Source organism: Debaryomyces hansenii, assembly GCF_000006445.2.
Source record: "Debaryomyces hansenii CBS767 chromosome G complete sequence".
NCBI lineage: Eukaryota > Fungi > Ascomycota > Pichiomycetes > Serinales > Debaryomycetaceae > Debaryomyces > Debaryomyces hansenii.
In genome coordinates this window covers 1416498-1443246 of record NC_006049.2, presented here as the reverse complement: position 1 = coordinate 1443246, position 26749 = coordinate 1416498, and the positions used below count along the sequence as shown (strand labels likewise).

The following is a 26749-nucleotide window of genomic DNA, read 5'->3' as shown; positions in this document are numbered from 1 at the left end:
TAATCAACATGAGTACCAGTGAAGCGTTGAAGAATATAAAGAATAAGCAGAAGAGGCTGAAGTTATTTGCTGATTTGAAACAAGAAAAAATCAAGGCCCGTCACAAATTAAGAAATGAAAGAGCCAAGGAGGAAAGATCTAATCCTGAATTAAAGGAAGAAAGATTAGCTGCAAATATACCAGAGACTATTGAAAGTAAGAGAGTATTTGACGAAACTATCACACAAGAAGTAGAAGGGGAAGACGAATTTGATCAATATTTCGCTAGTTCACAGGAACCTAAAATTTTACTCACCACCAACGCAAACGCTAAAAAACCAGCTTATGAATTTGCAGATCTCTTGATGGATTTCTTACCCAATGTGACATTTGTCAAGCGTAAAAGAGAATTCAGCATGCAAGATATGGCCAAATTTTGTAAAAATAGAGATTACACCGACCTTGTGGTTATAAACGAAGATAAAAAGGTGGTAACTGGTTTAACATTCATTCATTTACCAGAAGGCCCTACATTTTACTTCTCAGTTACCTCGTTAACAGAAGGAAAGAAGATCGCTGGCCATGGTAGGGCTACCGATCACATACCTGAATTGATATTGAATAATTTCAATACCAGGTTAGGTAAGACTGTTGGTAGATTATTTCAATCATTGTTTCCTCATAAACCTGAATTCCAAGGTAGACAAGTCATAACATTACATAACCAAAGAGATTATATCTTCTTCAGGAGACATAGATATATATTCCGTAATGAGGAGAAGGTGGGTTTACAGGAATTAGGTCCCCAGTTCACTCTCAAATTAAGAAGATTACAAAAGGGTATTAAGGATGATGTCGAATGGGAACACAGACCTGATATGGAACGTGATAAGAGAAAGTTCTACTTGTAATCTATATATCTTTATATCGCCATATACTTAATTATCAAAATTTATCGTGTATTATATTAATAGGCTATACGCAGGATGTCTGATGTTGTAAGGATTTACTAGAACATTAAACGCCTTTACGATCATAATAACTTAGATTGAAAAGAATATTGATATTTAAAATTGATTAACATTTATTGAGTGTTTACTTGTGGTGTATTGAATACAGTGAATTATTGTTTCGATTTTTTTTTTTAACTGTTTGAAGAATAGGAATTTTAAACTTGTCCACAGATTATTGTCTCTCATTTTATACAGATTCCATTATTAATTACTATCAGTTATACAAATGACAATGGATAATAGCGGAGTCAATCAAATAATCAATGCTTTGGAGGTCATATATGATCCTAAAGCGACGAATGATCAACGAAGAGAAGCACAAATATTTTTAGAATCGATTAAAACAAATGAAGAATCACCATTTTGGGGCTATCAACTAGCGTTACCAGAAAATAATGGTAAGAATTACATAGTTAGGCACTTTGGATTGTCTTTGTTACAAAATTCTATCAATAAGAGATTTCATTTATTCAATTCAGATAAAGTTTCCACTATAAGAAACTGGGTTATCGAATTAGCAAATAAAATAAATGAAGATGATCCTCATTACTTGAAAGAAAAGTTAGCATTTTTGTGGGTCTCTATAGCCAAAAAGATATGGGGCTGTTTCCTAGTTAAGTCGTTAAAGGGAGATGTGTCAAAAGTGGATGAAAATGACGTTGAAAATCAAAATAATGATAAGTCATCTGTTGCAGAACAAGACTTAACCGATGGGTGGGCATCCATGGATTCAGATTTATGGAATTTATGGAACAAGAATGTCTGTTGTCGGGAACTAAGTCTTATAGTAATAAGAACATTATTCGAGGACATCTATCTTCTAGACGACCCTGTCGCATCAAAGAGAACAGCAATTTTAAATCAGCTAAGCGTATTAATTGTCACCCCCGATGATATCTTGAACTCAATTTATGAACCTAATGCTACTTTATCCCTTTGTAAATCTTCCACTGTTGGTTGGTTCACAACTTTGAGCGAAAACTTAGTTGAAATATTACTGAATAATGATTTCAATAGTTCGACTTGTGAAATTTTTGTTCCTAAGATTTTATCTATATTTAAAACATGCTTACATTGGATCCAGCCTGTTGTCTTAAGAAATCAAAATGTAATGCAAACGTTGATAAACATTTTGACTATTCCAGATGTGAAGTTGAAGACTCTTGCAGTTGACTGCTTGCACATTTTATTTACAAGAAACTACAATAACGATGAAGATTTTGAATTTTTTATTGGAAGTATATTTACAAATGAAGGTATAAATAAGCTATCCCAGTTTTATCAGTCATTGGAAATTGATCCGAACGATGTTGACGAACAGGTATACTCATTATTGAAGAAAACTGTTGAAATGATAGTCTCATTAAGTGAGTACTTGAATATATCATTGCCCCAAAAAAACAAAATATCATGGGAAAATTCTGATATCGATAACTATTTAAATTTGATATTAACAACTACGAACCACCCAAGTTTGATAATTTCAGGGTTATCATTGCAAATGTGGGTAACTATCCTAAGGTTTGATGAATTGAGTTCAAAAAAACCTATACTTAAAATTCTATTAGACTTGTTAGAAACTTCGGCCAATAGAACTTTAAATTATAGTATAATCGGCGAAGAGAATATTTCAAAGATATTTCTAAATATTGATTTTGATTCGATTCCAGACGCAAATTCATTTTTATCAAATTATAAAAAGTTCAATGAAGATATTGTTAGAATAACAGTTTGTAAGAAGCCAGAAGAAGGATTAATGTGGCTTGAGAATAGATTGCAAAGCTTTTTTAGTTCTAAACTTGGTGAAGAGTGTATTCATGAATATAGTTTAAATGAAAAGTCAGATGCATTGAACTATGGTACGTCACAATTCAGCATAATCGAAAATTGTATTCGAGGTATTTCAAGATGGAGAATATGGTATTCTGGAGATGATTTTGACGTTATAAATGATAGATTGAATAAGTTAGTTGAAAGTCTCGGTGAGAGATTACTAGCCATGAATTTAGCATCCCCGTTATTGATCCGTAAGCAGGTACAAACATTAGTCCAATTTGCTCCGTTATTAAAGGATGTGAGTCCTTTAATGTTTCAGGTCTTGGAAAAAATTTTAACGACCGCAACTTTTGACTATCCTAGTAACATAAACGACGATGAGAAAGAATTAATCAGAGACTTGCGTACGAGTTGTGGTACAGAACTAAATCGTTTAGCATATATTATGCCTGAATCTTTGAAAAAGATATTCGGTGACTTAGAAAATGTTGTAGGTAATATTTTGTCTTCGAAAAAAGTCAGCGATCATGAAAATGTTGCATTTAAATCGTTCTTATTAGTTATTGCATCTCGTTCAACCATTGAAAATAAAGATGAACTATTCGCAAAAATTGTTGATCCTGAATTAATGGCTTGGTCTGCTCCTGCAACTGAAAAGGGGTTAATGGATTTACATTGGTTTATGGAAAGAATCGGGATTGTTGAAATTGCATCATACTTTCAGAGCAGAGGTATTACGGCAAATACAGATCTCTTGGAAAGTAAAATGGACGACGAAGGCAAAATATTAAAGAATAAATTAAAGGATCATTGGTCCTCAATTTTTCCCATAAGGGCTACCAGAATATTTATCCAATATAGTATTGAGAAATTGAATCATGATTCACCAGAATACTTAAATTTGTTAAAGTTATGGAAGCCAAGGGTTCAGCCTATTATACCTCATATCTTGCAGCTTTTAACTCAAATCCAAGCTTATCATGATCCCAAAAATTGGAAAGATTTACCGGATGCTGTTCAATCGTTCGTTAAGTACAGCTGCATGGAAAGGTTCTGGCAACAGGGCGTTTCGATTCAGAGCAAAGAAACATTTATAGAGGAAAATGTTAAAGCAGCATTAACATTAAGAGACTTCGCTGATTCTGTTGGACATTTAATTAGATATACACGAGAATATGCATTTTTGACCATTAGTTCACTTTCTCAATTAGAAGATACGCTATATGAGATTCCAAATATTGGGAGTATGATTTGGGAATCAGTTGCAGGTGACACTGTGGGAATAACTTTACATAGTTGGAAGCATATGATTAACAGCTGTTTACGGAGTGTTATCAGAAATTGCCCAGTTAAATACGTGGATGTTTTCATGACTGATCTATTAACCAAAGCATTTACTGACATTGATAAATTATTGGTTAGTAAATGGGAAAAGGTTTACATGAATGGCTTGCAACTTCAAGGTAATGAAGATGATGAAACATTGTCTGAAGAGATGATGGAGGAGCATATGTTGAGACAATTAACAGCGACTGCTGTTAGGTTCCTAATGGATATTGTAAGCCAATTTAATGCTAAAAATGTCACTGATACTCAATATGCTTGTAAGAGACTCATTGCTGAAAACAAAGAAGTTTTGGCTCCATTTTTGAGAATATGTTGTCATATCATCATGTTTAAAGATACTAAATGCTCCTTTAATACCATTTTGGTTATAAGAAATGTATTGTCGGAAATTTTGCTTAAGGACGATGAGGTAGATAAGTATCTTTGTGATAATCTAATCAAAGCCTTGTTGCATGTACTAATGGATGAATATTTCGTTGAAACTCATTCTGAAGCGGCCATTGCTTTAACAACTTTGTATTGTTCATTACGGTCAAAGAATGACTATCCAGCAAGGGTCTTTGTTCAGATTTTACCAAATATAACTACACAACATATAAGTAATTTTGAAACTTTGTTGGTAAGTTCAAAATCTTTGAAGCATCAAAGATCTGCTTTATTAGAATTAATCAAAATTTCAAAAGAAGTTGAAGAAGATTCTTCTGACAACGATTTAACAAAGCGAAAAAAACAATTAGAGGATGCTGTAGCTACAAGAAAAAAGAAACCTCAGAATAATGATGTTATGAATGACCCTTTTATTGAAAATGGTCCTCTTAATAATTTGTTTGGTGAAGAATAGTTACTTCTTCTCTTCTTTTGTATTGTATTTATGTAATATTTAGTATTGGTACAGTTCAATAAATGAGTACAGTCGTGTTAATTAAAATCTCAGATATAAAGAAAAACTAACAAATCTATATATCCTACAAAACAACACGTAACACAAGACCCCTATAATATAGTACAACAATGCCTATTAAGTCACTTGAATCATACTTATTTGAAAGGAAATTGGTTAATACTAGCTCCATTGAAATTCTTCAGAATGCCACTATTGGTATCGACGTAGAACATTACTTGAGCAGAATTTATACCTTCAAGAAAGAACAATTTTTATCAGGAATTGGAGGTATTCCAAGCTCGTTAAAAGATTATATTCATTCTGATTTACAAGTTTTTAAAGAGTTCAATATAAAGCCTGTTTTTATTATATCTGGTTTGGGTATTCAATTACAGCACAATGATTATAAGACAAATGAATTATCCCCACAAGAACAACATCTTGAAAATACGTGGTCAAAGCTCAATTCAAAGAACCAGAATCCATATGGTTATAATAGCCTGAACAATGAATCCTTTAGATTATTTACGGATCCATTGCCTTTAAGACCAATGATAAACGATTTAATTAAATATTTTATTGAAATCAATATTGACTACATGATTTCCCCTTATGATGCGTCTTTTCAGTTATCATATTTATACCAAAACAATGTGATCGATTCTATATATGGATCTACTGACTTACTATTAACAAAGATCGACAAATTCATTTTAGGAATGGAATTTCAATCAAAAGACTTTAGATTCATTGATAAATTTAAAATTTTAAACGAATTGAATTTGACTGAAAAACAATTTGTGGATTTGAGTATAATGGTGGGCTGTAAAGTACAGCCAACAACGTTTCCAACTTTCCCACCTTTACCTAAACCAACGCCAGGTCAACCATACCCTCAATTGAGTTATTTCAAACTTCATTTGGAAATGATTTACCAATATAATTCATTCAATGGCAATAAATCTGCTGATTTGTATCCATATATTGTGGGCTTAAACGATCCCAAGTTATTGGATTTATATTTCAGAGGCCATTCGGCTCTTAAATTTGTCCCTGTTTTAAATATGGACGGATTTGTTGACTTGTATTCGGTTGAAATGGCTAAGTTAGGTTTGCTAGATGAATCAGATTTAATAAGAAACAGCGACGAAGAAAACAATGCTGAAACTAAGCCTGATGGCGAAACTGAAACTGATCTTGATACGACTACAAAATCTAAAGGAAAGGGTAAATCAGAGAACCGACGTTCAGTTGCAGCGAATGGCGTACCTGGTGCTACCAAGAATATTGTAAAAGTTCCTAATAATATACATGATATTATTTCACAAAGGCTACCACCTGAAATTTATTTCTATCAATCAATAGGATTATTACGTATTGAGATATTGGAATCTATAACGCAAGGCCAATTGAACATTAGACCACCACTTGAAAGTGGATTAAGTGATACATATAAAAAGTTGATTTCTCTTCCACATTATAACAAATTACTAGACATTCAATTCAATTTAATCACTCAATTATTGGCTAGATATTATCAAGTTAAAAAAATTAAGGTCGATTACTGGTTCAAAGATGAAGTGATCGAATTAAACAACAGGTTGACACCTCCATTTTATCAACAAGTTAGCCACTTAGTGCATACTAATAGTGCACCAGGCGACAAATTCAGTTTGGTTAAATTTTTTAATAACTTAGGCGATGAATTTAAAAGAGGTTCCGTGTCCAATAAAGATGTTAAAACTAACGTAGACTTAATATCTACCGTCTTATTAAGAAATTTGTATTTGTTGGAGATTATTGACAATAAAACTAATAAATTGAACCTGATTGGTAAAATATTGAAATCCTTTACTTCGAAATATGGCCTGGAGATAAATGAAACCGAATTGCAGGAATTGATTGTTATCTTATTGCTAATCAAGTCAAAGACAGTCAAATTAAATGAGCCTAATAGAGAGTATAATGGAGTTCCAAAATTTTTCAAAGAATTTGGAAATGAAGACGTAAAATTAAGGGATGACGATTTGAGACATATAACTTTAATTTCCAGAATTTTTTCGCTTCATAAGTTTAAGGTATCGCCAATTAATTATCAGGGTCCTATTTCTAGGGCGTTGATTAATTTCAGGTCACACGTCAAGTTTGTTTCTAATGCAGTCATTAACAATATTGAATGTTTGTTGGTCGATTTCATTGTACATCAAGAAAACAGTACTATCAAATCAAGATTTAATGATAAGAGTGATTGGTACAAATTAATTGATCAGTTGCCATTTTATAACGATTGTAATAACACCTTGTTGGGAATTTTGGGGGAGATATATTTTGAATATTCTATCAACCAGAGGCTTTCGTCACAAGAATTATCAAAAGAAGAAATTATCAAGAATACCAAGGACCATATCCTAAATTCGGTCTTCCAAATTAATAATTCCTCGTTCAATATTAACGTTAATGGGGTTAATAGCGTAACTACTAATCAATTACTCCATGATTTAGACAACGGTATAAGATTCTGGTCTTATTTCATTAAACTAGTTGAAATTATTCATGCAGAAGACTCTACCTTGATTAATGATACTTACTATGAATCGATTCTTGAAACTGATAAGTGGTTACATGAGTTTGTATGATAATTTTTATACCTTTTTTTTTATAGTTATTATTTCTTATACTATTCATGTTTCTACACTATCTCCATATACAAGAGGAATAATTTAGAAATAGAGTAAGTTTAATACATAGGATATAATTTTAAAGGATAAGCGAGTTTGTGATTATATAAGCCTTATATGAATATAGAAAAATAATCAACAACCTACAGTTTAACTACGAAAACACAACATAAATATGATCCCGGTCAAGAGTAGTAGAGCAACGAATAGGTCATTGAGGAGGGCGATTGGATTACGTTCTATAAGTATACTTTCTAAATTCAAACTTAATTCCAGTCAGGATATATCCAAAGAACTATCAAATGATAATTTACCAAAAGTTACTGGCAATGGGCCATTTATAGAATTACCGTCATTCAAGCCATTAGGAAATCCCAGTGACTTGCTTAATATTACATTGCCTCAATCATCGAAATTGAGCATTAGGAATGGTACTATCATAGGGATAAATGGAGATTTGAAGAAGCTATCAAGTGTTCCCCAAATATTACATAAAACCGAATATCAAGAATTAACGTCTAATTCATCTGTATCGTTATTAATTAATGGGGGCATGAATAATTATTCAATAATTGAAGTAAACAGCATAGAGGACAAATGGACTATTTTGAATGATAAGAGTATTATTGCATGGACCGGGTTTAATCTACAATTAAAGCCGATAGAACTTCTTGAAAGGTGTAATAGTTTTCAAACCGATGGAAAAGGAATAATTATAGTGAATGGAGAAGAGCAACTATTTGATATCACATTAAGTCCTAATGAACAGATTTTAATAAATCCAAATAGCTTAGTTGCTTCTAACTCATCAATTAGCTATTCAACTCTTAACCGCCCTTGGACTGAACCATTAAAATTTTCCAGGAATTTTCAGTTACCTACTATTTTCAATTCTTACATCAATAGTTTTAAATCATTCATCAGCTCCCGATACTCAAGAATAATTATTTCCCTTGGAATTATTAACCAAATGAAGATCTTAAGAAGCTACTACCATTCTTTTAAAAAGCTTATTATTTATAACGTTATCAATAAGTTCTACAATAAGCCAATTTATTTCAAAATTACTGGTCCTGGAAGATTGCTTCTTGATAATAATGTCCATCTTACGAACCGCAAAAATTTCACTAAGAAAGAAATTAATGATATTTTGAGAAACTAAGGAATTTAGGCCATTTGTTTAGTGGTGAATTGTCATTTACTCGTATATATCTCTCAATAATTAATTAATTTGATCTATAAAATTCTAAAAAATAAAAATTACAAAATTGAGCTCTTTGATTCTATTTGAAAAAATTCTTTAGAAAACAAGGAAAATAGCACACCAACTTTTATCGACGAGAAAGTACATGAAAGAAACACTTATTGATTAATTTCTGCATTAATATAACCCTGGCTATTTCAATTCGACTTCTGTTATTCATTATTTATTTTAGATTATTTCAATTCGCCTCCTTGAATTTATTACAACTCAATTACACAACCAAATATTTACCACAAGCCGTTGCGAGATATTTATGACTAAATTAGAATGGAAATTTATAAGATAACCACACCAGGAGAGTGGACATACTTTGCAAAAGGCAATGCTAATATATTGTTCAAGTATACTGGTAGCAATGATTATTTAAGGCATAAACTATTAAGAGTCAGATTATTGAAGGAAGATGAACAATACATCTCTACTTGCGAACTATACGATTTTATCGAATTGAAATGCAAACCATTATTTCCTCATCAAATCATTGATATTCAGTTAGTAGTGTTGACAACTGATTTTGTTAACCAATTGAATAATGAAGGGAATAAATTAATGGTAAAAGAAAGGTATGGATTGTTATTGCCAAATATACTAGATGGTGATTATTGTAAACAATTCTTATCCAGAAATTGCCAACTATATATTGGAACTGATACTACCGTCCAAGAAGCTGGCGTAAATAGGAATACAGTACCTGAAAAATTGCAAGGTCAAGAACAGAAGAAATTACAGAAACAAGAGCAATTCAACAATGATATTGATTCAGTTATATTTGAAATAAAACCGAAATGGTTATATGACAACATTTCTTCAAATTATTGTCGAACTTGTCTGCTTAATCAGTTAAGAGGTTTTCAAAGACATTTTTGTCCCCTTGATTTATTGTATGAAGAAACAATTGATCAAGGCCTAGATGATATACTCCTGCTCATACCGCAAGATTTACTAATAGAAATATCTGAAACCAATAAAATCCCAGTCAAGCAGTTATTTCGAATTTTTTTAAATAACCCAAATAATGTATTTCAGAAATTAAAGGAATATCAAAGAATAAATAATAAGAATGACTTGATTAAGAATATTACTTCCATATATGATGTCCTGCAGAACCTTTCGTTGGTAATGACTTTAAGAGATGTTGGGCTATTTATTAAATTTGAGAAGTATAACAAGTATAATAATATCCATAATTCACACAACAACATTAATAATCTAATCAATATTGAAGGATATGGTAAATTTTTGTTAACCTGTAACATATATGATTTAGATTTGAAATCGAAATTAAAATACAAACATTGGCTTGATACTGAAGAGAAGTTGCAAAGTATATATAATTCTTCAAATCCAGATTGGAGACATTGCGTCAAGGTTCATGATAATACTAATAACTTAGGAACCTAAGAGTGATATAATTTAAACTTACGCTCGATTTATTAATATATGATATTTATCTTTATTTAATTAGACGTATTTGATAGAATTTTATTGTAATATTTTCTCTATATAATAAATTTCGTAGAAAATCTCCGAAAACGAATCTACCATACATCTTCTTGAAATTTGTTCTGAGTCTTGAACGATCTAATTAATTCAGCAGACTTTTCATCAGAAATATTTCTTCCTTTAGCTATGATCTTAGTCAACGTACTCTGTACATCTCTTGCCATTTTAGATGCATCACCACAGACATATATAAAAGCGCCGTCATTTAATAATGAATTAATCTGTTCAGCGTTCTCTAATAACTTGTGTTGAACATACTCTTTGTTTTTAGGATCCTTTCTTGAAAAAGCAACATTCATTTCAAATTGCGATCCTAAAGCTTGCGCATATGATGGCCATTCATCTTTGTATAAGTAATCTTCATCTTCACTCCTACAACCATAAAACAACATTATTTTACCGATGGTGGCATTATTGATTTTAATTTGAGAAACTTTTTCTCTAATAAAACCTCTGAAAGGAGCAATACCAGTACCAGGTCCAATACAAATTATTGGGGTTGATGGGTTGCTAGGTAACTTAAATGTTGATCTTCTAACATGTACAGGCAACTTATAGTTCGAAAATTTGTTTCTCGGTCCTTTCAAATCGTATGTAACAGTGGGTTTATCTGTTTTATTATTTTGTTCAATTTCTATATTCTTTAATAAGTTAGTGACGACCCCTGTAACTAGTTGATTCCCTATTTTCTCAGATTCGACTACTGCTGTAACATGTATAGCAGTTTTTTCGGACAAAGACGACGAAGAAATCGAATAGTAACGTGCTTGCAAATGTGGAACGGATTCTACTATAAATTCAAAGGGAACATTATTCCATGGTTTTCCATCTGAAATCTTTAATAAAGCGTCCGCCATGTTGTAACACTTTTCATGAATCTCCGTGGCAAACAACTCTTTGCTATTACCTAATCTTAAAGCTTCCTTCTTTGTTTCTTCATCTGGTGCAAACTGCGCAATTGATAATAAGAACTGTCTAGAGACGTCACCAGAAATTTCTAAGTGATGTCTAACAACGGCACCATACGTAATCGGAGTATGGAAAGGAATCGCAACTGTTGAATCTGCGGCCTTAAGTTCAAAAACGTTATCTGTCTTATCATATAAATCAAATGCTTCTAAGAATTTTTCAATATTTTCATTTGCGTTTGATGGCCAGATGGCTAAGTGATCACCTGTCGAATATCTTAAGTTAGTTCCGGATAAATCAAATTCTGCATGAACACAAGACCTTGTCTTTGAATTGAATAATTCTTGAGTTTTTACTACTTTCGATAAAAATGGATGAGCGTGATCAAATGGACCCTTTGACAAATCAACCGAATTAGATACATATGCGGAATTGGGTTCACCATGTGAAACTACGGCATCATCGATCGAATGAACAGATTCAATCAAATTCAAACTTGGTTGATAGACGGCTTCGTGTTCTTCAAAATTTAAATTATTCTTCAAAGAGTCAATGACCAGGTCTTTCCAACTCAAGAAATCTTCATCCATGGTGCCCAAACCATCGTCTCCTTCTCCGTAAGCACTGAATCTTTCTGCTCCTAACTCTTGTAACCTTTCGTTGGCCTTCTTACCTATGGCATTGTAAAACTCGTACGTTGAGTTACCTAATCCGAACACGGAGAATCGTAATGTTGAGAGAGTATCTGCCTCGTTGTCTAAGAAATTGAAAAACTCAATAGCGTTGTCGGTCGGCTCTCCTTCACCATAAGTAGCCATCAAAAAGAAGCACAATACATCTTCACTAATTTCTGCAAAGTTATCAAAATCGTAGTCCGCAAAGTCCACTGTCATCGACTTTAACCCGAACCTCGAGCCTAATTCCTTAGACAACTTGGACGCGTAGTCTTCAGCGGTTCCTGTTTGACTTCCGTAAAAAATAATGCAGTTCTTATTGTTTTTATTCAATGTTTCTATCAAATCCCTGGAATGGCCTCCAGCTGATACATTGGCAACAAAACCGGCCGACGTCCCATCGTCTCCAGGCCAGATTTTATCCTTTCCAAAATATACCAAAATGGCAAGCGCCAACGCTACCATTACAGAATAATCTAAAGTATCTAAAGCCATTATTAATATACGCTATGAATATATCAAATGATTTGTCTATTTCTAAGAAAACAATTATATTGATTTAGGTGTAAATAGTTGAAAATCAAGTCGTGAATAACTTTCGATTTTATTATACGATCGTACTCAAAAATGCGTGTGATATTCTTTCATATAAAGTTGGGCAATAAGAACAATCTTGTGAAATATCGGTCTCCACTTAACCTTGAACCTAAATATAGACCTTATATACCAATACTACATACAATTCTCTTTAAAATGATCCTATGCAATCTTTTGAGTTTGTTTAAATATGGTCGTACTATGCATGTGTCAACGACGCACTACTACGGTCTATGGCCGCAACAACTGGACTCAGGATACTTACGTAAACCAGTACCACAAGTCTAATTGAATGTCTCAGTCGATCATATAATCATTTGTATTCGGCTCATGATGAGTCTCTGTCATCTTGTTCATTTACGGGGTTCGGATCGTGATTATCTAGTTCTTGGGTAGAGGTTTGTTCAGGTACAAGTGCCGGTGCCGGTACTACATCTAATGATATACCATACGCTTTTTCTATTGTTGTCAATGCTTTCTTTTCGGTATCGATGTCGAAGTCATCTCCGTAAACGGCCTTGATATATGCAAACACTGAGAGTGGTGTAAACTCGACTAGAGAACGTCTTCCTAATTTATAGTCGACATTTTCGACATTATTGGAATCCTTCTGTACTTCTTTATCTAAGTACTCCTTTTTGACGAGTTCATTGATGAGGTCGGGTAAACTGGCATTGAAACTCGAGTTCTTAAAATTAGGATGGTCGGATAGGCCAAAGCGCTTTAGGCCATTAACCAACTCGTATTCCGACATGTGATTCTCTGATATTATGAGGAGCGACATGATTAATAATGTCACCCCTGTTTTAACCATGTCAGTATTAGATCCCAAACTCGACGTCTTATTGTATTTGGGTAAGAAGTATTGATTGTCACCACTATTTCTGTTGTTGGGTATTCCAGCTTCACTATCCGTAAGCCAAATTTCCTGTAGCACGATGCGACCTTCAGGACTCAAACAATTCGTCAACATCAATTGCTGTTTCCCATTACTATGGCTTGACTTATTCTTCTTGTCTCCTCTTTTTGGTGGCACAACTACTAGTGTAAGCCCGTACACTTCCTTTAAAGTAAGTTTCACCCTGGTAATCAATGCATCGTAGTTAATTCGACGGTTCGAATATAGTTGTGTGATGTGTTCTCTTCTAATAATCTGACTTTTCAATTCTCTGCTCATGACATACCGTATCACTTGATTCTCAACGTCTTGAAATTCATTATCATAATGTCTCGTAGGTTCATATTCCGATTCTTCTGAATCTGACTCGAAGACTCCTGATTCTTCTAATTCTGCTTGTGATATCGTTCGTTTAGGCATCTTATCATGTTGATTCGCTTTTTAGCACGCTAGACAAGTATAATTTTTATTCTCATAAAATTTCACCTACCTCAAATGTTTACATAAGTGTTATTGTTTAGTATGCATCCTCGGGATTATATACAATCCATGGTCTTCACAATACGGCATAAGTGGTTGGATGAATCATACACAGGTGAAGAACCTCCACAATTCACAATTCATTTTATTTGTATAAATACCCCCACAAATTAAGGAATGAAAATTTTCTAAGAATAATTACTATTGGAAATTTCTAAAAGCTTATAGATATCTGTGAAGTAGGGAATGAAAGAAAGTTTAGTAACGGATTTTATCAAGTTCAATTCACGGAGGTCAACCGTGTACTCTACCAAGGGGATGGTTGTCTCGTCCCAAGCATTGGCCAATCACGCAGGTATTAAAATATTGTCTAAAGGAGGCAATTGTGTTGATGCAGCAATTGCTGTTTCTGCAGCATTGTGTGTTGTTGAGCCAGGCTCCACTGGTATTGGAGGTGATTGCTTTTCGTTATACTACAAGCGTGAGACTAAGGAAGTCCATGGCATGAATGGTACTGGGAGGTCAGCCAAAAACTTGACCATTCAAAATATCTGTGATCGCTACAATAATGGTCAGCCAATGAAAAGAATTCCTCCTGAGTCTGTATTGACGGTAAATGTTCCCGGGGCAGTGGCCGGGTGGGTGGATTCTTATGAAAAGTGGGGGTCTAAAAATGTAACTCTCGAAGAGATTTTGGAACCAGCAATTTCGCTAGCCGAAGATGGATTCCCGGTGTGTGAGATAGCATGTCTATTATGGAAAAGTGCCGAGGATAAGCTTAAAAAACAAAATCCTGACCCCAAACTAATTGAAAACATGTTCCTTTTTGGTAATGCAGCCCCAAATGAAGGAGACTTCGTTACTAATAAACCGCTTGCTAAGGCATTTAGAGCTATTGCTAAAGGTGGAAAGGAAGGTTTCTACCAAGGTCCAGTAGCGGAAGCAATTATCAGAGAAACATCGTCTAGAGATCATAAATTAGATTTGAAAGATTTAGCGACCCATACATCGACTGTTGTAGACCCAATTAATACTAAATTCGAAGATTACAAAGTATGGGAGATTCCACCTAACGGCCAGGGTTTGGTTGCATTATTGTCGTTAGGAATTATTCAGCAGCTTCATAAAAGTGGCAAGATTGATTTGTATAAATTGAAACATAACTCAGCAGAGTACCTCCATGTTTTAATTGAGGCATCGAAGATTGCATTTTATGATTCGGATGAATATGTTACAGATCCTGAATTTTCAAAAATCCCACTTGATGACCTCTTAAGTGAATCCTACTTGAAAAAAAGAGCTGAATTATTCAGCATGGATAAAATATTAGATAGTAGTGTTATCGAGCACGGAGTACCAAACCCCAGATATAAATCCGACACTGTATACCTTGCAGTTACTGATTCGAATGGAGACGCTTGCTCATTTATCAATTCTGTATATGATGATTTTGGTTCTGGTATCGCTGTTCCAGATTACGGATTTTGTTTACACAACAGAGGTGCTAATTTCAACTTAACACCTGATCTTAAAAATTGTTTTGAAGGAGGTAAGAGACCTTACCATACAATCATCCCTTCATTAATTACAAATTCAAAAGATGATTCATTATTTGCAGCATTCGGTAACATGGGTGGTTACATGCAACCAGTCGGTCAAGTGCAACATGTCTTGAATTTATGTGTCTTTGGTTTTACCCCTCAACAGCTGATTGATCTGCCAAGGTTTTGTCTCAATGCTACAAAGGATAGAATGGATTCAGATAGAGGTAAAGGCAGTGATGGACCAGTATCAACTGCTGTGACTGAAGTTGCATTAGAAGATGGAATTGATCCAAATGTTGTTGAAGAATTATCAAAATTGGGACATACTACAAAGGTAGTTACTGGGCATGACAGAAAAATGTTTGGACGTGCTCAAATAATCAAGGATATTTCTAAAGATGGTCAGTTAATATATGCAGCTGGTTCAGACTTACGAGGCGATGGAGCTGCTGCACCATTTTTTTAGGTTTTAGAAGCTTCAGAAATCACTGGATATATCCATTCATTTGGATGAAATAAATCGGTTGTATAGTGTAGTGGTTATCACTTTCGGTTTTGATCCGGACAACCCCAGTTCGAATCCGGGTACGACCTATATCTAATTTTTTAGTATATCTTTAGTCTGATTATTGAATACCACGAATACAAGATGGAATATTTTATTTCTAGCAATATAGAACCCATTTTCTTGAACAATATTCTTCTAGGTTTCTGTTAGCAATTTTTTAGAATACATTATACCTAATCATCACAAGAAACCCTAAGGCTTCCGTGCGACAACCGATATACCGAGGTCAGGACTCCAAATTTTAGCGTATGATAGAGTAGAATGATCAACATTCATCTTGTCAGGAAACTTATGACTTAGCTGATGGAGATTGTATAATGTCAGACGATGTTAAAGATCTGATAAATGGTATTGATGAAATGCTAGAGAACGTTTCATTAACTAACACAGAAAGCATTTATTGTCGCTATGATGATGAAATTAAAATTACAGACTACGCAACTTCATTCAATTCGATTAATCATAACGCTAAACCAGATTTAAGAAACATTAAATATAAGACATCTACGGAACATTTGAATTGTCCAGTCTGTCAGCAGCCTTTTTTAGAGCCACTAACAACGATATGCGGGCATACGTTTTGTAAAAGCTGCATTTATGAATGCTTTAAAGCTTTCAATGGGAATATTAACGATGACTTGAAAGGGTCATGTCCATTGGATAGAACACCTTTGGATGCATCCAATGTGAACGACTTATTCCCCACGCCTTTGCTTGTTACCAATTTAATTGATGACCTTCAAGTGTACTGTTTGAATCATGAAAGAGGCTGCAAATGGACTGGATGTCGCTGGGAGTTAGAACATCATGTAATATCGGACTGTGGTTATACAGGTGTTCAGTGTAATGGGAAAAGATTTATAAGGAAGAGCAATGAAGAAGACAACGATAATGTTGATGATGATTACGATAGTGACGAAGTTTGCACCATGACAGTAGAACGAAGATTTCTTTCTGACAATGAAACTAAATGCATTCATGAAATATTCCCATGCGAATATTGTAATACAGATCTTACAAGGATATCTGAGGAGCTGCATTTGTCAGATGAATGTATATACAATTATCAGACATGCGACTTGTGTTTAAACGATATGATACCGCTTAAACATTTAAATAAACATAAAGAGAATTGTTCCAAGATTCGGCATTTCAAGTGTCCAGCTCGCGAAATTGGTTGTAGCTGGATAGGAAATAATGAACCTGCGTTGGAAATTCATTTACAAAAAAACAATTGTCAATTAAACCAGTTATTGCCATATATTAATAGGCTTAATGACAAGATAGATTCTGTATCAACAGAGAACAATTTTTTACAGAAGCAAATCAATAAGATTTTAAGTCTGATAATTCAAGGTAAGATAACAAATTTAGGCTACAATGAACCGATTGAAGAAATAAACAAATATAATTCCTCGATTACGTCTTTGGAAGATCAAGATAAATTGATCTATTTAAATTATGAGATTGATAGGTTAAAATTCGAAATGGAAGAAAAAATAATCCCGTTTATAGATAGAGAGAATTCCTCTTTAACTGATAGAAAATCAATAATCAATGGATTGGTTAATGATAATTTTATGATGAAAGATGATTTAAATTTGCAAAGGGTTTTGATTAATAGTTTACGGAAGCAGTTGCAATTTTTACTATTCACAAGAAATTCGAGAAATATGAATAGTTCAACTTTGAATTCAAGCATGGACCCGGAAAGCTTAGATCTCTTTGATATGCCATCAAGAAATAATTCTGAAGAAAGGCTAAACCTCAAACTATAGTTTAACCGTTAGTTATTTAATTTGGTATGTATTATTGGCTTGTATGAAATTCTAAACTTATTCACAATTATTTCGCACATTTTTAAAAATTCTGTAATTCGTGCATCTTTATTCAAAACTTATTGATAAATATCATATATTACTTCAACACTACAAAACAAATACTAAAAAATATATATAAATTTAAATATGCAAAAAGGACTTCAGTAAACGAACAAGATTCATCACCATAAACTAGGTAAGTCTTCCCAGTCGTTATTTTCTCTTCTATTCCAATAACTTTTTTCACCGGTGATATAAACCCATTCACCAGTGTCTGGAGACTTTTCATCACCACCAACCTGCGTGAAAAATTTGGGCTTATAAATTCCCCCACTAATATCTAATTCCTTTCTCTTTTCTCTTTGCATGTCTTCAATACTAACCTTAAGCACCTCAGCCTTAGGTACATCACCACTTCTATATACCAAGATATCTGGTCTCAATCTTGTATCTGTTGGTGGCAAGTTACCACGTTCAATATCTGTGATTTTATTCAACGAACCAGCATATTTAGTAAAACCATATTTCTTGGTGTAGTTGGGTAACAATTCTCCAACGGTCCAAATTAATTTTTCTGTAGTATTGGTTTTCAAAGTCAATGATTCAGTCCATTTACCGGTAACTGAATATGGCAAATTTTTTTTATTTGGACCAATTGATTTAATAGTTAAGTCTTCGGATCTTCCACTAAACATACCACTTTTAGCAAATTCAACAATTGCTTTGAATCCGGTTGAAGATTTTACAATAATTTCTGAAGACGGCTCTGAATATTTTTCACCGGCGATAATATTTTTCAATAAAGTTATTGGTTGGTTCCATGTGAATAATTCACCAGTAGATCTGATCGTTAATTTGCATATACCATTTGTAAAAACTTCAAAGTTTTTACCCCAGAACTTTTGATTTGGAGCAGGACTAAATGAGAAGGTCCAATCTTTTGATTCAGCAAACATTGCAAAAACTGGCGGCCTATGGCTAACTTTTTCACTTATCAATCGTATGCCATGGTCTTCGCGGACCAATTCATATGTTTCCCCTAATAATGGATTGAATGGCTTACGTGCATTTCTTTCCTTAACCCTCATGGGAGAAAGAAAACTTACTGCAAAAGCTGCGATCCTTAGTATCCTTTCACCAGTATCATCTTCACGAGTTACCTGCAACGCATTATCAATCAATTCACTATATTCAAATATTTCCGCATACTTCTGTAAAATAGAAATTGGCTCATTGATGTCAACAGGCATACGAAGTGTGGACAAATCTTTCCCAACATTCTTTCTTACAAATCCTAATATACTAGGTGGATGGTGCTCGCAAACAGGGATATCATAATCGCGTTCAACTGGATCATGCGGTAAAGGATACAAATTATCATCATTGTCATTCGAAGTAGGCTCTGCTATTGAGTTGTTAATAACGGTTGTTTCAAGATAATCATCATCATCATCATCATTTGACCCAGAGGAAGAGGAAGACGAAGAAAGTGATTCTTGATCTTCATACTCATCAGCACTTTCATCTGAGTATGTGTTAAGTGATTGCTTTGTATTTGGCTTATCCAATAACACTACACCAGAATTCATTGCATCGATGTACTCTTTGGCATCGTAAAATTCATTAGAAGAAAAGACTGAATGTACATCACCCGCAGATCCTCTTGCGACTCCATTAGTTGATATAGCAGACTTCAATTTATCAAGTACATGTTCTACGTCGTCTGAAATTCCCAGGATATTCAAAATCAATGATTCTGATGACGCATCATTCTTAAATTTTAAGGTGTTTAGCTTCTGAGAAATCGTTTCTAAATCACGTATCACAGAAGCACTGTCAGACTTAACGGGAGTCTTTTCTTGAACATCCCTTTCGCAAGCATACTGTGATTTCTTAACTTCATTGAAAGCTTCGACCCACAAATTAAAGTCTTGCGCATTGACAGTTTTTAAACACCAAGCTTCCATTCCTGAATCAATGATAATTTCTCTCTTTTTTGCGTTTGCGCTAACTATAGACTGCTTTATTGGCATTTGTCCCCTCAATTTGTTATCGTTCACTCTGAAGTACGATAATGTGCCATGATGAAAATTAAGTATGAAAAACCTCTTCACAAACCCTTGAAGCTTCTTTCTTCTCTTTTTCAATAGCACAGACTGTAATAATTCTTCGTTGTTGGCCTTGGAGCTATTGGGTGTTGGGACTTGCAAGTCTTGGCCTCCAGCACTCTCACCATTGCGAAGTCTCAACTCAGTACTGGATTTCCTTTGAATAGTCAGCTTGCGTCTATAAATACTATTTTTGTCAGGACTAGCAAACAAGATTTTCGAAGTGAATAAGATCTTCTTCAGAATAGTCTTGGAAAACGAGTTATCAAATATAAATGCAAAAACACCCCCCTTCTCGATTTCGTACTTCCCATGAACCAACTCATCAGAAATCAATTTCTTATAGTCTTTCACCAAAGTCAAGTCAGAGTGATTCAAATTATTAGTAAATGTATTTGACCGTGACCGTGTCTTGTACACATTGGAATTGGCCAAGTTGACCGACGAAATGTTACTTCCTAAACTATCCACACTCCCATTCAAAACATCATCCTTAGTAAAAGATGATGTTGACCGAGGAATTGGATTTTCAGATCCTTCCTTCGTACCTTCCGACAATTCATTTTTACGGTAAATCGCAAAATTAATCGACTTCTTCAATGGTTTGACCTGCCAGTCAATAATACTATTATCGGGAGCATACACCCATTTAACTAAAAAATCTTTAGAATGAACTTCTAACGTTTCCATACCGGATTGATGTACGTAGCGTATCTTTTTTATACCTCAAATTTATTGACTTTTCACCGCTTTATATCCGTTTGTTCATCAACCTTGACATATGATATTGAATCTCCACTTGTAGTAACGAATAATTGCAATTATATACAGTATATGAAATTTATGACACATGTAATAGTAATTTTGTGGAAAAACTTACCTCATAAGAAAGGTTTTGTGGTCTAGTTGGTTATGGCATCTGCTTAACACGCAGAACGTCCCCAGTTCGATCCTGGGCAAAATCATTCTTTTTTTTTAACCATATCAATCGAGTTTTTCTATCTGTTAATTCCAATGCATATAATCATGATACAAATACGTAGTGTTTATAGATTTTTGTCTGTTAGCTTGATATAATTAAACAATCAAGCAATAGAAAATGTTTCTACGGTCGTACGAATGTCGGGAAGTGACTATCGTTTATAAGAAATTGATTGCAAAAGTTTGTGGGGATAGCTTAATGCAACAATGTTACCTTATAACGATATACAGCTTGAAGTATATAAAATACGTCATATTTACATCTTTATCAACAAATGAATCTTTCCGATAAGTTCGGGGGAAGACACATTTGGAGAAACCGGGAAAAAAAACCGTCGACTATAAATACAGAAAATTTCGCATCTATACGAGATTTTTTGAGTCTTACGATATTGCAGATAAGAATTAGCAGAATGGCGAGAGTAGAAGACCAAACACTAAATCCTAATATTATTAAAGACCAGTCGGCAGGAGAAGCAGGAATTATTGTTGGAGACATTGCCGGAGAAACTGATGGATTAATAAATAAATCTAAGGATGCCAGTTATAATTCAATAAATGGAGCTTCAAATTTGGACGAAAATTATGATGAAAGCGAATATGCATTGCCTAAAGCACAATTGTATACTATTGTATCTGGGTTGTTTATGGCATCATTTTTGGCAGCATTGGACACAACTGTGGTTACAACCTTATTGACAGTGATCGCTTCGGATTTAAATGCGGTGTCCAATATTTCATGGATTGCAACGGCATACCTCTTATCATGTTCTGCATTCCAACCTCTCTTTGGAAAATTATCTGATATATTTGGTAGAAAGATTTTATTGGTACTTTGTAGCATGTTTTTTCTGATTGGATGTATGGTTTGTGTTACGGATTCGTTAATGTGGCTAGTTGCAGGAAGGTTTATCACTGGGATTGGTGGTTCTGGATTAACCACTTTAGGGACTATAACGATGTCGGATTTGATTCCATTGAGAGATAGGGGGTTATATCAAGGCTTGGCTAATGTTTTTTTCAGTCTTGGGGCTGCATCGGGAGGAATATTAGGTGGTATTGTTGCAGATACTTTGGGTTGGAAATATGTATTTATTTTACAAGTTCCCTTAGGTGCATTAGTAGGGATTGTTATTTGGTGGAACTTGAATTTGCCAAAGGGTTCTCCTGGATTAGGCACTCCTGGAGTAGACATTAAATCTAAATTAAAGCGTATTGACTTTTTGGGTTCTTTCTTTTTGATTACTTCGCTTATGGGCATTATGATTGCCGCTTCGTTAGGTGGTAGGGAGATTGCTTACAATTCTTGCACGTTCATTGGTTTGATAATTGTATCATTGCTCTTGTTAGGATTTTTCCTTTATACCGAGGCTTATATTTCTGCGGAACCTATATTACCAATTGAGTTGATAACTGAAAGAACAATTTTATCGTCATCTTTAACAAATTGGTTCTACACTATGGCTATTTTTCTGAATTTGTATTATTTACCAGTGTATTTCACCTCCGTCATGGGGTTTTCTGCTACCCAAAATGGTTTACGGTTGATCCCTAATTTCTTCGGAGTTTCCATTGGCTCGATTAGTGCTGGTATATATATGAAACGCACAGGCCGTTATTATAAATTAGCTATATTAATGGGCATTCTTTCGATTTTTGGTTTTGCTAATATTATCTTTATTAACCCGAATGTTTCCGAATTCCGTCAATTTACCTTTTTGTTACCATCTGGATTTGGTTATGCGGCGATGTTAACCGTTACTTTATTGTCGTTGATTGCAGCTGTTCCAACAAAATTCCAAGCATGTACGACCTCAATTCAATATACTTTCAGATCTACGGGTTCAACTTTAGGTGTTTCAATGGCATCTGCTATTTTCCAGAATATTTTAAAGGGCCAATTAACTACTAAGGTTCACGATATAATTCCTAATATCCATAAAGCTGACAAGATCATTGCCAAAGCATTGGAAAGTACCAACTATATTAAAGAAGCTCCAACGATTGTGCAAGGCGCTCTTAAAGAATCATATGGGTTGGCTTGTAAGGGAGCGTTTGTCTTTAGTTTAGCTACAATAGTTTTAGGTGTCGCTTGCTCGTTGTTCATGAGAGAACATGTTTTACATTCAAGCATAAATAGAGGATGATAATGCTTGCATAGTTCTATAGATTTGTACTATAAAATAGAGTAAGACAAAATAAAATCGTATTTGGTTTTATGAGACTCGGCATTAAGATGATAAGCAAATCGTAGGATCTAAGATCTAAAAGTACATTCTGCGGGTCCGTTAGAATTTATATTCATCGTATTATTTATGTGATGTAAAATAGTAAATTTTCTTTTAATGGTTTATTTTCTTGTAATTCTGATATTTATTAGGATGAGTGATATTAGCACACTTATGACACCTAGAAAATAAACCAGAGTAGAACCTGAACTAGGGGTTGTTCCATATAATCTCGAAATAGCATAATCACACATAATAGTAATAGGAATTGAGGTTGTAAATGCCAACGATGTAAAAAAAGGACTAGTTAGCAACATGGCTAAAATAGCAGTATAATCAGATATCACTGAGAATAAGCCATTTATTATAATCAGAATGATTATTTGTTTGTTGGGAGGTGGAAATTCAAATTTTTCGACTTCAAAATAGTCAATTAGAAACAATATGGGAATTCCTATTATGAAAGTGAATAAACCAACAAAACCAAAAAGCCTTCTCTTGTTAGTAGTCTTGTTGGCTATACTATATTTTACTTTCATCATAATAAGATATAGAGCATACATTAGTGCTCCGCAAATAGCTAGGGCATTACCTAATATTGGGTTCTTTGGTTTAAATATTGGAGATTCGATATTGCCTTTTTCATCTGATTCACTAAAATTGATCAAAAGAATACCTATAGTACTAAAAATTATACAGAGCCCTTTTTTGAAAGTGAAATGATCAATCTTAAGAAAGGTTCCTATAATCAATGTGAAAGAAGATGTAGTGGTCCCTAATATGGCTTGATTTGAAGCTGACGTAAACTTCAAACATTCCATGACAAAAACATTATATAGATAGTATATTATTGCTATCTGAAGTGACAATAACGTAATTTCTTTCTTTGTCATTTCGATAGGGATATCTGAAAGCTGATCTTCATTGACCAATTCATCCAATGATTTGTAGTCAAACAGCAGATCAGAATTAGATAACAATATTGAAAGTTTTGGTGACGGCAGATCATCATATTTTTTACTCATAAAAGTATGAAAAACATCGGGAAACAACAATGAACTAAAGCACGATCCAGTAATAAATGCAAACATCCATGGCTTAGTATAATTGTCTCCCTTCAAAACAATATTTACCAACTCAATGCCAATAACTCCTGTCACAATTGAAACAATAATAAAGAACAACCCCCATCTAAAGTTTCTTGCTTGAGTTTTAGAGGGTATTTCAATTGAATTTATGCAATTCTGTGAAAAATTTTGTTCTTCAAGATGCAGAAGGTTACTAATTAGGAGCGGCGATCTAATGAAAAGTGACACCGAGGGTGAATTGGGTTCTTTATTTATCATCCTATTTGTATAATAATTTAATAAATAATATATAATATATAATATATATGGATCTAAGAAATGCTAATTATTTGTATATCTTATCTTCAGCATGAAATCTACTGATAAGAAGATTTCGCATCAATTCGCAACTATCGCAATCTAGAAATTTTGAGGCTTAGAGAAAATTCGTCATAATGAAAGATTGTGCTATCGAATTAAATATACGTCTACTTCAGATCAGCTTTGAGCATTAGAATATTGCATCCTAATTACATCCTAATATGTCCAGCCATAAGTAGCTGCTAATCTCTTATCCAAATGCTCTTTTGCAGTTAACAAAGTTGTGTCTTTGTTAGCTCCTCTACCCTTTCTGGATCTAACAAGTTCACTAGGCACCGGCTCTAAAAGAGACTCATCATTTGGATGACTGAAAAATACAATTGAGTAACGATCCTGGTCTGTTTCTTGAAACTTAGCTGGGAATCTGACTCTATGGATTGTAGATTTGAGTAAGCCTGCAGTCCAGTAACTCAATTGATCAGCAATATTCACTACAATTGGAGGTGCTGAAGTTGGGAATTTCTGGGAGTTAGTAGGTACAAATGGTACTGCCTCCCATTTTTTTGATACAGGGGAGTATATTTCTAAACCTTCTTGATTTTCTTGTTGAAATAACAATGTCATAGAACCGTAGTCAGTGTGAGCACCAGCTCTAATAACTGACTCAGGATTAAGGCTTTTCTGTCCTGGGTAATGTAAAAATCTAAATGTAGAGCCTGACTCCTTACTCGCTAAGTACTTTGAATTAAACCAGTCAATTCCCTTACATTCATCCGTGTCTTCAATCTTCAATCCAAGTGCCAAAAGGTTAAGAATCTTAATTGATAACCCGTATAGCTTCTTAATAGTTGACTGGACCAATTCCAGACGAGCTGGATCTTCATTGAACCAATCTGGAATAGCACGCGAAGAAAGTCCACTCAAGAAGTTCAAACAGCAAAAGTTAAGTGCTTCTTTTGGATCACCCTTTTTTTGACTTGAAGGATCTAAATTTTCTCCTCCGTAGTTAGTATACCCATGATTACTACTATCTATTAAGTATTTTTCCTTATAAGGGTCAGGAAGCGCAAAAAATTGTTTTGATACTTCGAATAGCATATCCACTTCTTCTTGTGTGAAATCATGACCTTCGATAAATAAAAATCCTTGACTTGTTGCAGCTTCTAACATCTCTTCCGCCGTTTCATGATCAACGGAAGTGACATCGACTATTTTTAAGGGGTTTGAAGTATTCGAACTCATACTGTCAAATTATAATCCTATATTTCTCCAGGTTGTTAATGTTCTAATTTATCTAGAAATTGAAAATTCATTTTTACGCACATCGCCGACAAATTAATTTTGGTCAAACCAGAGTCAACTGCTTTATAGATCTAATTAGTTCATGATTGTTCGTGTATTCCATATTGAAGAACCCATATCTTAAATAAGGCTATCTTTTTGCTGTAGATCATTTTGTAAGTAGGTTATGGTAGGTTCAAAAACACGTCTAAAAGTCGTGTATGGTAGGGCAAACTATCAACAAAATACTTCAAAAATTAAATAAAGACCGAACATTTTGTAGTACATATTTATTGATATCATGTCGGACGTTATAAATACTAGTGAGGATGTACCCATAATGTATGGGAATATTGTACCCTGCCATATACAATATAATGGAGCAGCCAATACCAAGGATTATTTCACACCAAGTAAAAAACAAGATACTTTACCAACTGGCGAGCAGGTAGAAGTGGCATATTATAGAGGATGCAAATTAGTAGGCAAAAACATGAATATTTCCAATGACTACAGTGGCTACTTAATCAATAAATCAGAAAGTTTGGCCAGGGTAGAAGATGAAACATCAGAGGATTATTTAACAGTGAACACATATACCCCGGTAGCAAAGTTTGAGGAAATTACTGTTTATGGTCATGATACCGTGCCTGAACTGACAAGTCAATGGGGATTGATACAAGAATGGAAGGATATAAGTGAGGTGATCCATTCTTAGTTACTATTTATATAATAAACATTTTGCATCTGATAACAGTATGGTCTTTTGATTTGATCACGTGTAAGATATATAAAAGCGTATCGTATGTAACGATTTGGCTTCTACCTGA

General features: G+C 34.0%; 15 protein-coding genes and 2 non-coding genes across 17 annotated transcripts; 12 read left to right on the top strand and 5 right to left on the bottom strand. All coding sequences in view use genetic code 12, as the record gives it.

Moving 5' to 3' along the window:
- Positions 1-8: 8 nt before the first annotated feature.
- Positions 9-890, top strand: DEHA2G17688g (DEHA2G17688p; the record flags this gene model as incomplete). Its single annotated transcript, XM_002770614.1, has 1 exon — positions 9-890. One exon carries the CDS (start codon positions 9-11, stop codon positions 888-890), a length of 882 nt encoding a protein of 293 aa, XP_002770660.1.
- A 328-nt stretch (positions 891-1218) lies between these two features.
- Positions 1219-4956, top strand: DEHA2G17666g (DEHA2G17666p; the record flags this gene model as incomplete). Its single annotated transcript, XM_462306.2, has 1 exon — positions 1219-4956. One exon carries the CDS (start codon positions 1219-1221, stop codon positions 4954-4956), a length of 3738 nt encoding a protein of 1245 aa, XP_462306.2.
- Positions 4957-5126: 170 nt separating this feature from the next.
- On the top strand, positions 5127-7634 carry DEHA2G17644g (DEHA2G17644p; the record flags this gene model as incomplete). Its single annotated transcript, XM_462305.1, has 1 exon — positions 5127-7634. One exon carries the CDS (start codon positions 5127-5129, stop codon positions 7632-7634), a length of 2508 nt encoding a protein of 835 aa, XP_462305.2.
- Positions 7635-7851: 217 nt separating this feature from the next.
- On the top strand, positions 7852-8838 carry DEHA2G17622g (DEHA2G17622p; the record flags this gene model as incomplete). The annotated part of the gene is made up of 1 exon (XM_462304.1): positions 7852-8838. The coding sequence occupies one exon, from the start codon at positions 7852-7854 to the stop codon at positions 8836-8838; it is 987 nt and encodes a 328-aa protein (XP_462304.1).
- Positions 8839-9207: 369 nt separating this feature from the next.
- Positions 9208-10341, top strand: DEHA2G17600g (DEHA2G17600p; the record flags this gene model as incomplete). The annotated part of the gene is made up of 1 exon (XM_462303.1): positions 9208-10341. One exon carries the CDS (start codon positions 9208-9210, stop codon positions 10339-10341), a length of 1134 nt encoding a protein of 377 aa, XP_462303.2.
- A 137-nt stretch (positions 10342-10478) lies between these two features.
- On the bottom strand, positions 10479-12521 carry DEHA2G17578g (DEHA2G17578p; the record flags this gene model as incomplete). The annotated part of the gene is made up of 1 exon (XM_462302.1): positions 10479-12521. One exon carries the CDS (start codon positions 12519-12521, stop codon positions 10479-10481), a length of 2043 nt encoding a protein of 680 aa, XP_462302.2.
- A 132-nt stretch (positions 12522-12653) lies between these two features.
- DEHA2G17556g (DEHA2G17556p) lies at positions 12654-12911 on the top strand (the record flags this gene model as incomplete). The annotated part of the gene is made up of 1 exon (XM_002770613.1): positions 12654-12911. The coding sequence occupies one exon, from the start codon at positions 12654-12656 to the stop codon at positions 12909-12911; it is 258 nt and encodes an 85-aa protein (XP_002770659.1).
- Positions 12912-12951: 40 nt separating this feature from the next.
- Positions 12952-13941, bottom strand: DEHA2G17534g (DEHA2G17534p; the record flags this gene model as incomplete). The annotated part of the gene is made up of 1 exon (XM_462301.1): positions 12952-13941. One exon carries the CDS (start codon positions 13939-13941, stop codon positions 12952-12954), a length of 990 nt encoding a protein of 329 aa, XP_462301.1.
- A 306-nt stretch (positions 13942-14247) lies between these two features.
- Positions 14248-16011, top strand: DEHA2G17512g (DEHA2G17512p; the record flags this gene model as incomplete). The annotated part of the gene is made up of 1 exon (XM_462300.1): positions 14248-16011. One exon carries the CDS (start codon positions 14248-14250, stop codon positions 16009-16011), a length of 1764 nt encoding a protein of 587 aa, XP_462300.2.
- A 56-nt stretch (positions 16012-16067) lies between these two features.
- On the top strand, positions 16068-16139 carry DEHA2G17490r. The gene has a single exon. It is a non-coding gene; the product is annotated as a tRNA-Gln (tRNA).
- A 291-nt stretch (positions 16140-16430) lies between these two features.
- On the top strand, positions 16431-17891 carry DEHA2G17468g (DEHA2G17468p; the record flags this gene model as incomplete). Its single annotated transcript, XM_462299.1, has 1 exon — positions 16431-17891. One exon carries the CDS (start codon positions 16431-16433, stop codon positions 17889-17891), a length of 1461 nt encoding a protein of 486 aa, XP_462299.2.
- Positions 17892-18115: 224 nt separating this feature from the next.
- On the bottom strand, positions 18116-20731 carry DEHA2G17446g (DEHA2G17446p; the record flags this gene model as incomplete). The annotated part of the gene is made up of 1 exon (XM_462298.1): positions 18116-20731. The coding sequence occupies one exon, from the start codon at positions 20729-20731 to the stop codon at positions 18116-18118; it is 2616 nt and encodes an 871-aa protein (XP_462298.2).
- Positions 20732-20932: 201 nt separating this feature from the next.
- Positions 20933-21006, top strand: DEHA2G17424r. The gene has a single exon. It is a non-coding gene; the product is annotated as a tRNA-Val (tRNA).
- A 291-nt stretch (positions 21007-21297) lies between these two features.
- On the top strand, positions 21298-23169 carry DEHA2G17402g (DEHA2G17402p; the record flags this gene model as incomplete). The annotated part of the gene is made up of 1 exon (XM_002770612.1): positions 21298-23169. One exon carries the CDS (start codon positions 21298-21300, stop codon positions 23167-23169), a length of 1872 nt encoding a protein of 623 aa, XP_002770658.1.
- Positions 23170-23372: 203 nt separating this feature from the next.
- Positions 23373-24596, bottom strand: DEHA2G17380g (DEHA2G17380p; the record flags this gene model as incomplete). Its single annotated transcript, XM_462295.1, has 1 exon — positions 23373-24596. One exon carries the CDS (start codon positions 24594-24596, stop codon positions 23373-23375), a length of 1224 nt encoding a protein of 407 aa, XP_462295.2.
- A 258-nt stretch (positions 24597-24854) lies between these two features.
- Positions 24855-25880, bottom strand: DEHA2G17358g (DEHA2G17358p; the record flags this gene model as incomplete). The annotated part of the gene is made up of 1 exon (XM_462294.1): positions 24855-25880. The coding sequence occupies one exon, from the start codon at positions 25878-25880 to the stop codon at positions 24855-24857; it is 1026 nt and encodes a 341-aa protein (XP_462294.2).
- Positions 25881-26220: 340 nt separating this feature from the next.
- On the top strand, positions 26221-26637 carry DEHA2G17336g (DEHA2G17336p; the record flags this gene model as incomplete). The annotated part of the gene is made up of 1 exon (XM_462293.1): positions 26221-26637. The coding sequence occupies one exon, from the start codon at positions 26221-26223 to the stop codon at positions 26635-26637; it is 417 nt and encodes a 138-aa protein (XP_462293.2).
- Positions 26638-26749: the final 112 nt, after the last annotated feature.